Below are 14741 nucleotides of genomic sequence, written 5' to 3'. Positions count from 1 at the left end.
TAAAAGATTCATCATGGAAAACTTTGCCTATGTTTATCCTTTGATCATTGCATTGTGATGTCAGTTTAGCAGACGTCACCGGATGTAAGGCGGATATGTGGGAATTTCCACATACAGGTATCAATGTGTTTAAAAGAGTGCTGCAATCCTCTGTTGTTCTTTTTAAAGGGGACATATCATGAAAATCGGACTTTTCCCATGTTTACGTGCTATAATTGGATCACAGGGGCTTCTGTCAACCTAGAAAATGTCAAAAAGAGCAACCCAGTAACTTACGAACAATGAAAAATAGGTGATTGAAATTTGGCTCCCCTTGTGATGTCAGAAGGGGATCTTATTATAATAATTCTACTGCTTAATCTGCAAATATTACTGGTATAATATATGGCAAATATATGCTTGGGTGTTTTAATCCATTAGTGGGTCAAACATAAACATTTTCTGAGTTGAATTAACCCAGCCCAGTATTTTCTGACCTTCATAAAGTTACATCATTGTAGTTACATAAGCAACATTTTCCTTCATAACCCGCCACCCAGCTTAATCGCTATGTGCTACAATACAATTTGTTTTCCTTGTGACTGTTACCACATAGGCCAAAAATGTTTTGGACATTTGAAGCCAAACTGAATCCAACTGGAGACCAATGAAAGTTTCAGAAACTTAATTTGGTTTCTGGCACATGACTTTTTTGCAGGGTTTTGCTTGGATCAACAAAATCTGTCAGTGTTTCTCATAGCAAAGACAGAAGTTACTGATCAAGTTGTACATTTCAGCAAAGTTTTGTATGTCTGCTTTTTCTTTGTAGGCTATATCCTTCGTCTTCAAAGATAAAACAGTCTTTCTTTTCTTGGTATGCTCTTTTGTTTTGGTTGCAGCGTAGACAGGCATCAGCATGCTGGATAAAATACACACAGCTGGATTAAGTCATTTCTCTGTAGGGGTGGAATTTCCCCCGTTTAACACCGAGCCAACTGGATTACATATTAAAGACTTTCCTATTAATCCAAATACATCAATTATTCTTGACCTGAAACAACAAGCTAATTATAAAGAATAGGAAAATCACCTCAAACTCCAATAGAGCAAACTAGGCACTTCAAATAAACATCAGACATAATGACCTGTGAATGTCTTCTGTGCTTTTTAAAGCCTTTTGCAAGTCACTATGATAAATGATCAGAAATAACAGATCAAATATTAAAATCACCTCAAAATATATTTCATAAGACTGCGAAACATCATCTACCTTCTTCTATTTCTCCCTTATGATCTTCAAAAAGTTGCACTATGGGGCAGTTTCCCGGGCAGGGTTTAGATAAATCTAGACCTAGTTATAGTAGGACATTTTTACAAACATACTGTACAAAAAATATCTAAACTGTTATGCATATCAAGACAAAACAATGGCACTTATATACACCCACCTAAAGGATTATTAGGAACACCTGTTCAATTTCTCATTAATGCATTTATCTAATCAACCAATCGCATGGAAGTTGCTTCAATGCATTTAGGGGTGTGGTCCTGGCCAAGACAATCTCCTGAACTCCAAACTGAATGTCAGAATTTGAAAGAAAAATTATTTAAGCAATTTTGAGTGTAGCATGGTTGTTGGTGCCAGACGGGCCGGTCTGAGTATTTCACAATCTGCTCAGTTACTGGGATTTTCACGCACAACCATTTCTAGGGTTTACAAAGAATGGTGTGAAAAGGGAAAAACATCCAGTATGTGACCGTCCTGTGGGCGAAAATGCCTTGTTGATGCTAGAGGTCAGAGGATAATGGGCCGACTGATTCAAGCTGATAGAAGAGCAACTTTTACTGAAATAACCGAGGTATGCAGCAAAGCATTTGTGAAGCCACAACACACACAACCTTGAGGCGGATGGGATACAACAGCAGAAAACCCCATCAGGTACCACTCATCTGAAAAAGAGGCTCTAATTTGCACGAGCTCACCAAAATGTAACAGTTGAAGACTGGAAAAATGTTGTCTGATCTGATGAGTCTCGATTTCTGTTGAGACTTTCAGATGGTAGAGTCAGAATTTGGCGTAAACAGAATGAGAACATGGATCCATCATGCCTTGTTACCACTGTGCAGGCTGCTGGTGGTGGTGTTATGGTGTGGGGGATATTTTCTTGGCACACTTTAGGCCCCTTAGTGCCAATTGGGCATCGTTTAAATGCCACAGCCTACCTGAGCATTGTTTCTGACCATGACCACCATGGACCCATCCTCTGATGACTACCTCCAGCAGGATAATGCACAATGTCACAAAGCTTGAATCATTTCAAATTGGTTTCTTGAACATGACAATGAGTTCACTGTACTAAAATGGCCCCCACAGTCAGCAGATCTCAACCCAATAGAGCATCTTTGAGATGTGGTGGAACGGGAGCTTCGTGCCCTGGATGTGCATCCCACAAATCTCCATCAACTGCAAGATGCTATCCTATCAATATGGGCCAACATTTCTAAAGAATGCCTTCAGCACCTTGTTGAATCAATGCCATGTAGAATTAAGGCAGTTCTGAAGGCGAAAGGGGGTCAAACACAGTATTAGTATGGTGTTCCTAATAATCCTTTAGGTGAGTGTATGTTAAGATATGTCAGTACAAGGTGATTTTTCAAATAGGGTGGTAAACATAAATTTGAGGATAAGCACTGTCTGGGAAACCACCCCTTTGTGATTTATGTTTTCTAGATCACATCAAGTTATAATTTAAACCCGAAAATAGTCTCCAGGTGTCACTATGGATAGACCTTTGTCCCCGAATTCATATTAGTACCTCAGAAGTACATACTGGTATCAAATGTAGACATATTTGTACATTTCAGAAAGGGTACTGACCGAGTGATAAGCCTGGGACCATTTTGACCATTAATTTTTCTGACTGTGCCAAGTATCTACCATTTCAAATCCTTTCCTTTTAATGAATTACTACATGGGTTTGATTTGATTTGGGTGTACTTGATGTCAAGAGAGGATCACATTAAGTTTCTCCAGCCAAAATTTTCAATGACCTCACTGCCTCTGAGCTTTCTCTTGTGGGAGGGAATATGGTGACATCATTTACAAGTTCACACTAGTGTTGTTTTTGGCGGCCTGTTTTAATTTTAGTTTTAGTCTAGTCTTTGTGTCAAGCTGACATTTTAGTTTTTATTAGTTTTAGTCAGTTCATACTCTTTTTAGTCTAGTCAAGTTTTAGTCGACTAAAAGTCTGGGCATTTTAGTCTTATTTTAGTCAGAATTATCCTTGACTATTTTTGTCTAGTTTTAGTCGACGATAACTGGTGACATTTTTAGTCTAGTTTTAGTCAATGAAAATTGTATTTTAGTCTCTTTTTAGTAATGCAATTCTATTTAACCCAGTCAATATAGTATAAGTACCTAGCAGTAGTATAGACAAAACCAAAATTTTCATAGATATAAGAATACATCCATTTCAGACATGGAAGATGCTCTGATTGGAATTTACTTGATTTGAAGATATATATATATTTTACTTAATTTTATTTAACCTTGACTGTAGGTAAAGAGCCTACATTAAAGTCTACATAATCAAAACAGAGTAGTCTAAGCAGAAACACACACACAGGGCCACTGCTGGTCAGATGGGTGCCATAAGCTGACTTTTACGGTGGTGCCACCTTTAGTTAAAAAAACAACAACAAAATCACAACTATAGTAGGCTATGTGTGAGAATAGCACTTTATTAAAATGTTATAGCACTTTATTAAAATGCTATTGTTATCATTTATAATTGTATTTTGACAGCAACACAAACTACAATTATACAAAATTTATATGCAATATAGTATATCTGTATTTGTGTTGCAAATAGCACTATAATGTGACAAAGCTAATTTTACGTGTCAGTATAAATCCAAGCAATTTTGGAGAATTACTAAATATCTTTCTTGTAAGTAAATTAAAAGCCAGCTTTGAGAAACATCAGATGTCTATTAACAAAAGCAAAAGTTTGTATGTATGGTTATGTTCTTAATAAAACAGCTGTTTGATTGATTTAACACTTAAGCATTTAGTTAAGCAAGTTTAGTTAATTCAAATAATAAATAAGGACACAGACCCTTGTTGTTAGCACATAAGTTATAAAACAACGTCTTTAGCATATATTTACCATGCTTCAAAACACAACGCAGCACATGTCATTTAAACGATTGAAGATGCAAACTGGTACATTGTTATATTATTTAAATCACACAGATGAGTTCGCGGTGCCAGCAGTCAACGCTATACATATTAACAGGCTTGTGAACTCACCTGAAAACGATGCAGGGGTTTCATTTTGGACTTTTAGTTTCCATTTGAAGACTTGATGCGGCGGTGTATTCGCGGGCGCAGCTGGCCATCAGACGTGACGTGTCGCGTGTTACTGCGCAAACGGATTGCGTATGATATCAAAGCATCGCGAGAACAGACTGCTCTGCATGTTTCTAATCGCTCTCGCGGTACGTTTACGTATTTTTGCGGATCGATTTGCAGAGCGCCATTGAACACGCATGATAATTTGCAGTCAGGTGGCGTGGTGCCAGGAGATGGCTAGACGAAATAACGTTATAACATTTCGTCTCGTCTCGTTTTGGTCAACGAAAATGAAGACACATTTTAACATAGTTTTTATTTAGTAAACCACTTTTAGTCTCGTTTTTATTCGTCAACAATATTGTATTATACATTTTATTATAGTTTTTGTCACATGACCAGCATTTACGTTGCGTCTCGTCTCTTTTTCGTCACGTGATAAAGGTTCGTTGACGAGGATATTTCGTCATACTTTTCGTTGACGAAAGCAACACTAGTTCACACTAACTTATTTAAATACAAAAAAGCATATTTGGCAAGCTGTACAAGTCTCCGAGCTCAGAATGTTAGCCCGAATCCAGAGTACCACTCCCTCTTAACTGGGATAGAGAGGTGATGGGGTGGAGGAGGTTTGCTGCAAAAATCTGAGATTAGGGCTACTGTAGAAACATGAAGGCAACTTCTATGTATGTAGATAAAAACGGCTCATTGTAAGGTAATTAAAACAATACAGTTCATTATGTAAGGCTTTTATACACCACTAATAATATAGAGAAGAGATCCCTTTAAAATGTACACAATGCATCTTTAAATAAAAATCAAGACAGCGGTTATGTGCATAAAATAGCTTTATTTTCAACAGATCAGAACCTGCATGTTGAAATCAATGATTCATTGACTTCTTCATAAGAACAGCGATTTTATCTGGATGCGACCAAAACAAAGCAGCAGATTTGCTATTCATCTTTCGCCACACGGCTCATTCACGTTTGTCTCATCTAATCCAGAACATCCTTCTACAAAACATAAATAGATTCGGCTTAAAATGTCTAACAGAAATAAAAACTCTTTTGAAAAATCTCTGTTGAATAACTAACAACCTTTAATTTTTTCTGCACTACTGTTTATATATTTATATATAAAAAAAAACTAAAAAATAAAATAATCACATGTACAACAGCTGATAAGGGGAAAGCCCCGACCTGAAGGCAGGCAATAAAATATGACAGTTAAATTAATAAAAAATAAAATGAGAATTAAGAACATCTACAAAACACTGAAAAAAGACAAAAGTTAGTACTAGCATTGGTCATCGTTCTCAAACATTATTGTAAAGCTACAGACGCGAGTATCTGTTTATCACAAACAGATCTGTGCCAAAGCGAATACCGGGATGCAAAAAAGAAAATGAAAAATCAATTTTGGCATTTAAATATTTGGTAAATAAAAGGCTGTCAAGAAGTACCGAAGTTTCATATTTTATTTAAATGGCTATTTACAGATCCCTGGATGTTGAATATCTGTCACAATGAACCGATATTGAATCAAAAGACAGCATGATGTCTGTACCTTAAAGTAGCTTAGCTGACAGTCCAGCAGCAATGTAGTGGGTCTAGTCTCACAATTTACCACATGCAAAACGTGGAATGTACATTATCCTCAAACACCATGGCTGAAATGGGTATACGTTTAATACAGTACACCGTAGCACGACAACAAAGATATACTGCGTGTGCTCAATTTGGTTTCACCCCTGACGTTTAATAAGAAAATTTAAAAATTTTACAGCACACAGATTTAAAAACAAACAAAAAACATTGCAAAACAAAACAAAGGCTACAGTGACCACCCCTCGTAGCACCGATCTCGACACAGACGTGGGTGGTCGAATTGTCAAACGGCGACCTAAACCCTTCAACCTGCAAATGCTCCGTTGCGCCATGTAGTGTTTTAAAATAATAGACGCAGGAGAGCGTGCGATTAAAAAGTCGATAAACTTCAGCAAAACGAGAGGGTGCGGAAACAACAAGACAAGAAACATCTTTTAAACGGAGCGGTTTGGCAACAGGCACCCTCCTCTCCATGTCCCGTTACGATTGATGTGATTTCAATGCAAAAGTCCAGTCTGAATAATTATTCGTGTGAGGTCTTCCTGTGGTTGGTGGCGACCCGTTAGGGCGAGGCACTGTGTGAGCTTATAGTTCAAAGGAGTAAGAGAATGTGTGTGTATGCTCATGCGTAGATTTCCGCGGTGGGGGCTTTCTTGTAGATGGGCGTCTTGCTGAGTTCGTAACTTCCTTCGTCCTTTTTCTTGATTCGGAGAACGAAGTGAACGAGGAGGACGATGAGGACGACGGCGAAGATGAGACCGACTGCTCCTCCCGCAATAACAGCTGTGAAACAGAAACAGATATGTGAGGGACGCGTGATCAATCGCACTTCCTGCCCATATTGCAGTGTAACCACAGATGGATTAAAGACGCTTTCAACATTAAGAAGAATGTTTCACAGGAAGTCTTTTAACAATTAAAAGAACTACATCTGTGGTTTTATTATTAAAATGACTTGAAACATTCGGTTTAAGGTCACGTGATATTAAAATAAAATGATCTCTTGGCACTTGTTCAAATCATTTTTGGTGCCACTTTATGTAAAAACAACTAACCAGGAACAGCATGGAAAATGTCTTACCGGCAAGCACTTCTTTATTGCGGAATATGCTGTCATCGTCAGCTTGGGACATGAGCACATTATTATTGTTTTGGTAAATATCTTGGCTTGGTGCACGAAGCAGGACCTCGTTGTTCTTGACCAGAACTTTTTCGTCAATAGTGGGTTTCGGAGGAACCGGCATATCAGAATCAGGGATCCAGTTATCGAATACATTCTAGGAAAGAAGGGCACAGTCACTACAAAATTCACATTCAAGCACAGTTGGTTCAAAGCTGCCATTTATCATTTAAAAGTGAATTAAATAATACTTAGTTTGGGATAGATGCAGTACAAACAAACAAACAATCTTGTTGCATTGAATACAAGTGTATTTTGCACATTCATTTGTTTTCATGCTACATTCATTTGTATTTTCGAACAGCCAATGAGTAATTACCTTCAAGTCTTCATCTGTTATTCCTACATCTCCAGAGCCTGATATCTCATCATCGTCATCATCATCATCGTTGTCCCCATCGTCAAAGCCATCCTCATCATCGGTGGTCGGAGTGATGTTGGTAAACTCAAAATCTCCATTTGGGGAGTCACCTGAGGACTCCAGGTCCTCATGGGGCGACTTATTTTTCAGAGGTACCCACGTTTCCGTCTCTCGTACCTACAGATAAAAGGTTAAAAATACATGTCAATATGCTTGACACTATTTTATCTACGGTGCATTATTGAAGAAAAACGTACGAATGTGTATCTTAAAAATGTAATTTAAGTAAACATCAAAAAGTGAACACGTTGTGTTTAGTCAATTTATGTTAGACCATCTGTACGCTGGTGTACTTCTAAACTTTAAGCAGATTGCACATTTAAAAAAATATGCTGTTTTTTTGGAAAATGGACAAAAATGAATGAAATCATGACATTGATTCATCTTGTTTCGCTTGTCTTCCATATACCTCTTTAATGTTAATTGGGTTACAGCCCAAACCTTTGTCTATGGCATTATGACAACCGTGAAAACACACTTTGAGTACCTGAGACAAATCAATTATCATGATAATCACGTTAGCGGACCCCTCTGACTGAGAGCTGTGAAGAGGTTTTAAACTGAAAACCCCTGTAATGGACTAAAGCCGATTAGAAGAAAAGGAGGAAGTAAAGTGCATGCCTTGATTTGTTTCATATGTTTTCCCTTTATTTCACTGTGTGTCTGTCTCGCTTACTCTCAAGAGCTGTCTAGGGAAGTCTCGAAAACCTATTCAAGTCTCAAGGGCTCAACGATTTTTCAACGGATATTATGTGTTTAATCAAAACTGCTTGATGATTTCACTGTTTTGATTGCTTGTTTTTTATCACACTGTATTTGAATACGTATGTGCGCAGGCTTGTTTTTCAACAATTGGGTTGGTGTAAAAAGCACATCCAATTTTAACCGATATTCAATTTAACAAAACAATATCGATTCAGAAATGTGCTTGCTTTACTTCAGGCAGGGCTCATAAGGATAGCCTGATGGCCCAAATGTGTTCAAAACAAAAAAATTATTATAATATTGAAAACTTACTGATACACACACAAAAAATGGAATCGCCAAATTGATCGCAATACGCAGCCCTACTTTACAAGGTAGCATCGCCACCTACTGGCCTGGCATACATAATCCAACTGATTTAATTATCTTCCGACCTGTGTAAACATGGATCATTTTGACAACTTCGTCATCTGTATGTGAACTTTCCAGTTTTTCACTACATCACTGTCATGTAAACAGATCAGAGCTCTTTTTTTATTGGCTGGACAGTAGAAACAATTGCGAGAGTTACTTTTATTATTTAATCTTAATATTTAGCCTATGTTTTTGTTCTATGGCTGGTTTAAATGGTTATAAATCCCTCATAATAACTATGAAGACTAAAAATGTATAATGCAATTAAAATACACTGAAAGTCACATTTAAAGCATTTTAATATTATGGAGTATTGACAGAAATAAACTAGGAAAAAGGAATATAATAGCCATAAAGTGGTATAATTAATTATAGGAAAAAACTAAGTTGTAGTGACTCAATTTTACAAACTAACATGACTACAAGTCTGAACCGGTGCAATACATTTATCCTTACATTTTGTACTGAAATCACTTCAAGATTGACCACAAAAAGAATCAGAGAGGTTAGCAAGTTAGCGCAGGTTTGCTGGCATTGTGTAAAATCATGAAAGAATTCACGGTACAGGGGCTGGGGGTCTTTATCTTTTTCCCTCTCATGCTCGCCGTCAAAATTACATTTATCACACATGACTCATTGAAAAGTTGCACGTACCAGGAAAAACAATCATAAACATCTTTAACACACAGGTGTGTACTCCTGCCAACTAACATTGAGTCACCATCACCTGACAAGTTTTCTAAAGCTATGTACCGCAAGCACACTTTGTAACGTACTGACTTAAAAAACAACATAACTACATCCACTACCATGGTTAGTGTAGAGACACACTTGACACCTTAAACATCTCTAAGGAGGATGTTTATAAAAATGAAGACCGAGTAAAGGAATGGGGCTGATTCATTTTCCAGGAAAACTAGGATCATTCAGATGACACATGAAACTGCAAGTTAGCTCTAGCCTGTTTTGTTGTTCAAAGATAATAAAAGAAAATGGGAGAAAGAGAGAGAGAGAGCAAAAGAAAGGCAGAAACCACAAGAGGGTGTGGGGCGAGAGACCGACATACTTTATGGTTTTCAGTTTTACAGTGCTGAAATCCCCCCACATTGAAAAATTCTCCGCTCGGGGTATTTAAAAGAAAAGAAGCGTACGAGAAAGTACAGAGGATGCCATCCAAAGGTGTTGAGGCTACAGACTGTGGTTCCTTTAAACCGATGTTTAAAATCTACCAACCGCTTCACTTCTTAGTAAAAAGGATAAGCAGCACTCGAATAGAACTAAACAAACCCCCACCAACCAAAGTAAAGTCTACAGACTAAACCTGGACTTTTGAAGAAAGCCCCTCAGAAAACAAACATGTTTTGCTGTTCATTTCCCAGTAATAGCAATGGAAAAAACCTTAACCGCATCTAAAAGAAACAATCAATGTGCGACAAAACAAGCTCTCTTTTGTTCAACTTGAGGTATTCACTTAAAATGCTGTTTTTGCCGTAACTATCAAATTTGCATTTGATAAAAATCAATCATTCAAAATCAGCAAGTCGAAACACGCCACACAGAGTTTAGGATCAACGGCGCCAAACGCCACATGGGTCTTATGGTCGACCAATGCAGTAGTTCTTCCTAGACGCAAAAGGGACAAATACGCTCAGTGCACATTGACATCTCCAGGCCCTTATCCGTAAAGTGAACTATAATGCCAGGAAGTGACTCCAGCCTGTGTAAATTAGCCAGCTTAGTAAGCCGGTCTGAGTCAAGACTAGCAAAGCGCAGAGTTAATCTCACCATCTGCTGACAAATGGCCTGGCATCTGTTTCAGTGAGTCCGACTGGGAGGGGTTAAAAGAGCCAATCGCAGTAAGTGAATCATCCATTACGTTGTTAAACAGAACGTACAGTCAATGGTGATCACAAGGTAAGACACGGGTCGACCATTGAATTGAATAAACTTAGATAAGTTTTGCGTTAAAAGTCAAGTACCTTATTTGCATAACTAAAACACTGGCAAAACTGGAGTTTCTGCTATAACCATCCAAACAATATTATCTGCTAGCATCAAGATTCCTCAACGTCTTTTTAGGTCATAATAGTATTGAACACATGTCCCTGACACCAATCGGCTTTCCCTGCGGATTTTGTCATCTGATCTAGTTGTGATGTTCCTCATGCAGGACATAGGGAACGTCCTGCTTCGCAAACACACTGGCATGATAGAAGAATTCCTTCCACCTTCACAAGTACTATTAATAGCTGGAAAGACTCACCTGCCTCTCAAGTGCTACATCATTGTTCAATTCCATTCCAAATTCTCACCCTGACACCTGTTCATAATCCCTAAAGCCTTAGGGGATGTGAAGGAAACATAATTGGCCATTTCCTTTAAAATCTACAACCAATCAAACTGAACCGAACATAAAGGACTATTCAGCAACACTGTCATTACCCTCCTTTCTTTCCCACAGGAAGTATGAGCGAATCTTCCTTGTATATGTCAGTGGCTTTTATTAATGAAGATTCTCACCATGAACTCAAAGCCTGTTTAAAACACAATGAGCCATTCTGAATAGGCCAAACAATCTGCATTGTGTGTTCAGGCCTGTGTGAAAACATGAGCAATCCGGGTGTATTAACAAGTTCCTTAAGCATTATGAGATCAGTGCTTCTCTGATTGGTTAAAACCTGGAGTTAAATTTAAACCCTTTAAATTTATAAAACTTGATGAATACACCAGGGTCATAAAGCTTGGTGCTATGTGTCCACATTAGACTTATGTAAAAGAAAATTGCATCAAGGACAACTAAACAATTTGACGCATTGTTTTCACAACAATTGAGCAGATTTCACCCCAAATTGAATGGGTTACAAATATTAACATAAAACATTTTTAATTAAAATATCATATTTTGTTATCTATTAATATACCGAGAGTTGGGAATGGGTGGAAGCGTTTAAAAAATATGTCACATTGCAAATAATGTCTGTGGTCCTCATAATGGACTTTTTTATTTGCTTTTGGGGTGAAATGGCAACAACAAGAATAGACATGGAATTGGGAACTTTTCTTTTAATTACAGATCAAAATGAAGCTTCGCCACCAATACCGCACCACTAAAACGCTTGAAAAATGGGATAATGTAAACTAGTAGTAAAAGTGCCAATAGATGCAAAAGAGAACTGTGTGTTTGAACAGACATCGGAGGGGTAATTAGACCCAATGGAGTCTGGAGACCTGACCAACACCCAAATGGGTGTTTGTTTACTTAAAGAAATGGGTATTTTCATGAGCACAAACATTTACACTTTAAGATAAGACAAAAGGTTTGATGAAAAGGTCATTTAATGGGGGGAAGCTGTACTTCACAAGTCAACTTGCTAAAAGATTAAGATGATTCAGACTTCAAAATACCAGAACAAACCCAAGGCCCATGTGTTAACACAAGCATGCAACCATTTTGTCAGAGATTTCTAACACACCCTGTGTATTATGCTGTACCAATATGTACAACAAAAACATCCGTGTTATCTAATGTTTCCGTCTTTACGACAGTCTGGAAAAAACTACAGGAACTCGAAAAGCTGCTGTTATGACGGACAGCTGGTAGTTGGTTTGCTATCAGGATTTCCAAGAAAAGCCTGGATGGCATATGGTTAATAGCCCCACAAGTAAACCGCTACGGATGTGGTCTGCTAAATTACTCCAGAAAACAGAATTCCCTTTTCATGGCCTCTAGATATTCCTTTGGACTCGCAAACATCAGCTTTTTGGCATTGCGCTGTTAAAATAAATATCCAAAGAAACATTTTACAAACGTAGTTTCTACATACCGAGTAACTGTAAGACAACTAAAAAGTTTAACCTCCTGGCAGTAACTAAACTCTTCCTCACTGCCAACATTCCATATGCCATTGAATTCATGCTAAATGTATTTATCTTGTTCATTTCAAAGGCCTTTTGAAAGCACCGCACCCCAAATATAATTAATTGAATAAATAAAGCAAACCTATTCAGGTGCAAATCACCTCATGCCTAATTCATGACACCTAGCATAGCTATTGGATGCTTAACACACTTGAAATACACCCAAGAAAAAAAAACGTTGGAAAGAACGAGAAAGATTTTCGATTCTGTCTAAAATTTAACAAAATGCATCTTTCATTCAAGGGTCGTGACTTTCCCCCATACTGTTATACTCCAAAATGAGTCAGTAACTCCGCATTAAAAGTCGTCTCCCATCTGGATACCTACCGTTTAACAATGGCTGTTAAATTTGCACTCCAATATCCAAATGTGATAAATCCCAGGGCCGAATCAAAACAAAACAAAAAAACAAGGAATTTAAAACGGAGTGCATCATACTGGGCTTTAGCCAAACTCCAGCCAGTGGCCAAAGAGGAGGGAACCCGGATAAAAGAAACAGCCCATTTAAATCCGTCGAACTGTGTGAAATCCCAAAAGAAGACCGGTCAAGGTCAGGAGGGGTCAAATTCCTCAGGAAAACGCGAAAGAATGGCGAAGGAGGGGGATGAAAGGAACAGACACTTCTGCGCGTTTTTCAGGAATGTGCCGTCTTTTCTTGCCTCGAAGGACAGGGATTTTGCTTGGAAGCTTGTTACTACATTTCGCTCGAGTCTGATAAACAAACACATGAGCTTTTTCCCAATGGCATACATTAATTTGTTTTTACTCTCACTATAAACTGCACAATAAAACCTTCCCAGACAAGGTCAAGATAATTCCCATGTCAACAAGGACATAAGCTACTTCTGCTCATGTTGGATCGAAGATAAAGATCTGGGATCTGTTTGGTAACACCTTTCCAAAGGTCTCAGAGAATGGAGGCCCACAGCATTTGCATTTTGACTTTGTGTATGTGTGTAGTTGACTGACCATGCACACTGGGTGGCATTTGTCTTGTGTTTCAGCCCAACTCCCCACTCTTTGCCTTCTGCAAAGACATCTGCACCCGGCTATTCTTCTGAATTATGAAAGAAAAACCCTGCACAAAGCTTTGGCATCCAAACCACAGGTGATTCTGTGACTGATTTCACAAAGAAAATATAGAAAACTAACCCTGGTGAACTGACTAATCCAGAATGGATGCAGACCTACATATCCCTACAGGCAAAAACTGTCACATGAAAGCCAACGCCACTTATTAAGTTACTCAACAAACAAGAATGAGCTAGTGAATAACACCAGAATCCCACTCTAAAATATATAATTGTACAGATAAAAGCACAAAAACTGAATTAGTAATTTAAGATACGTTAAGCTATTTGATTGTCTCCAGCTTACTTGAAATAGGTAACTTAAATGCGAAATAAAGATCACACGAGTTTGTCTGAGTTAGGAGTTTGACAAACAAAAAAACAAATAATTATTTAAATAGTTACTTTAGTTTAACAAATAAAACCTTGTTGTTTCAACAGCTCTGTTGTCAGAGAGCTAACGCGTGAGCTAAAACAATCGCCTCAGTTTTGCTTGACACGAATCTACGAAGAGTTGACAGACAAACCTTTCTCGACGAATGTGATTAACTTATATAAATATTTAAACCTTTATTTAACTCAAGCGAATGTTCATTTAACTCGGTATCTTATAATCTGTAAGTTACTTACCGATTCAGCGAAAACAGCAGCCGCCAACAAAACCAACGTGAGGTAAACTTTCAACATCTTCTCTTCAAATATAAAAGCCTTGTAGACGAAAGTTGTCCACAATTTCCAAAGTAAATCGCTGTATGAAATAAAAAATATAAGTCCTTATTTTAATAAGTCCTGTTTAATGCCGTTTTGAAGAGTTGGTTTTAACGCGCAGTTCTTATTGTATCCACTTGGTTGGTATGCAATAGTCCTGTATTGATTGATCCAAGAGGTTTTTATTCAGCAGCCCAACCCCCCGCCCATTTTCCCAGTACGACCAATCAGGAGTTAGGAAAGTCGTGACGTAATTTACAGAAACTCCACCAGACGCACCATTACGTCGTGATCGCAATAGTTTAAAACTTTAACGTGACTTTTAGATGAATAAAACCATGTAGTTTAGTTTAAAATAAAATAAAATATTTAATATAATAAA

At 37.8% G+C, this 14741-nt stretch overlaps 1 protein-coding gene across 1 annotated transcript; it reads right to left on the bottom strand.

Annotated features, from left to right (window-relative positions):
• Positions 1–5163: 5163 nt before the first annotated feature.
• Positions 5164–14519, bottom strand: sdc4 (syndecan 4). The gene is made up of 4 exons (XM_065279573.2): positions 14282–14519; positions 7443–7661; positions 7025–7220; positions 5164–6726 (listed from the first exon to the last, which is right to left on the bottom strand). The coding sequence occupies exons 1-4, from the start codon at positions 14336–14338 to the stop codon at positions 6566–6568; spliced, it is 633 nt and encodes a 210-aa protein (XP_065135645.2). The 5' UTR covers positions 14339–14519; the 3' UTR covers positions 5164–6565.
• Positions 14520–14741: the final 222 nt, after the last annotated feature.

This window comes from Paramisgurnus dabryanus, chromosome 7, assembly GCF_030506205.2.
Source record: "Paramisgurnus dabryanus chromosome 7, PD_genome_1.1, whole genome shotgun sequence".
Classification (NCBI taxonomy): Eukaryota; Metazoa; Chordata; class Actinopteri; order Cypriniformes; family Cobitidae; genus Paramisgurnus; species Paramisgurnus dabryanus.
The sequence above is the reverse complement of the archived record's forward strand: the minus strand, read 5'-3'. Positions and strand labels throughout refer to the sequence as shown.

Bases quoted from the DNA above. Each gene is read 5' to 3' on its own strand.
- sdc4 (XM_065279573.2), bottom strand. From the start codon at position 14,338: ATGTTGAAAGTTTACCTCACGTTGGTTTTGTTGGCGGCTGCTGTTTTC. The intron at 7,221-7,442 runs GTAATTACTCAT...CTTCTTTCCTAG, and splicing joins TAACAGATGAAGACTTGAAG to AATGTATTCGATAACTGGAT. The intron at 6,727-7,024 runs GTAAGACATTTT...TCTGTTTCACAG, and splicing joins CAATAAAGAAGTGCTTGCCG to CTGTTATTGCGGGAGGAGCA.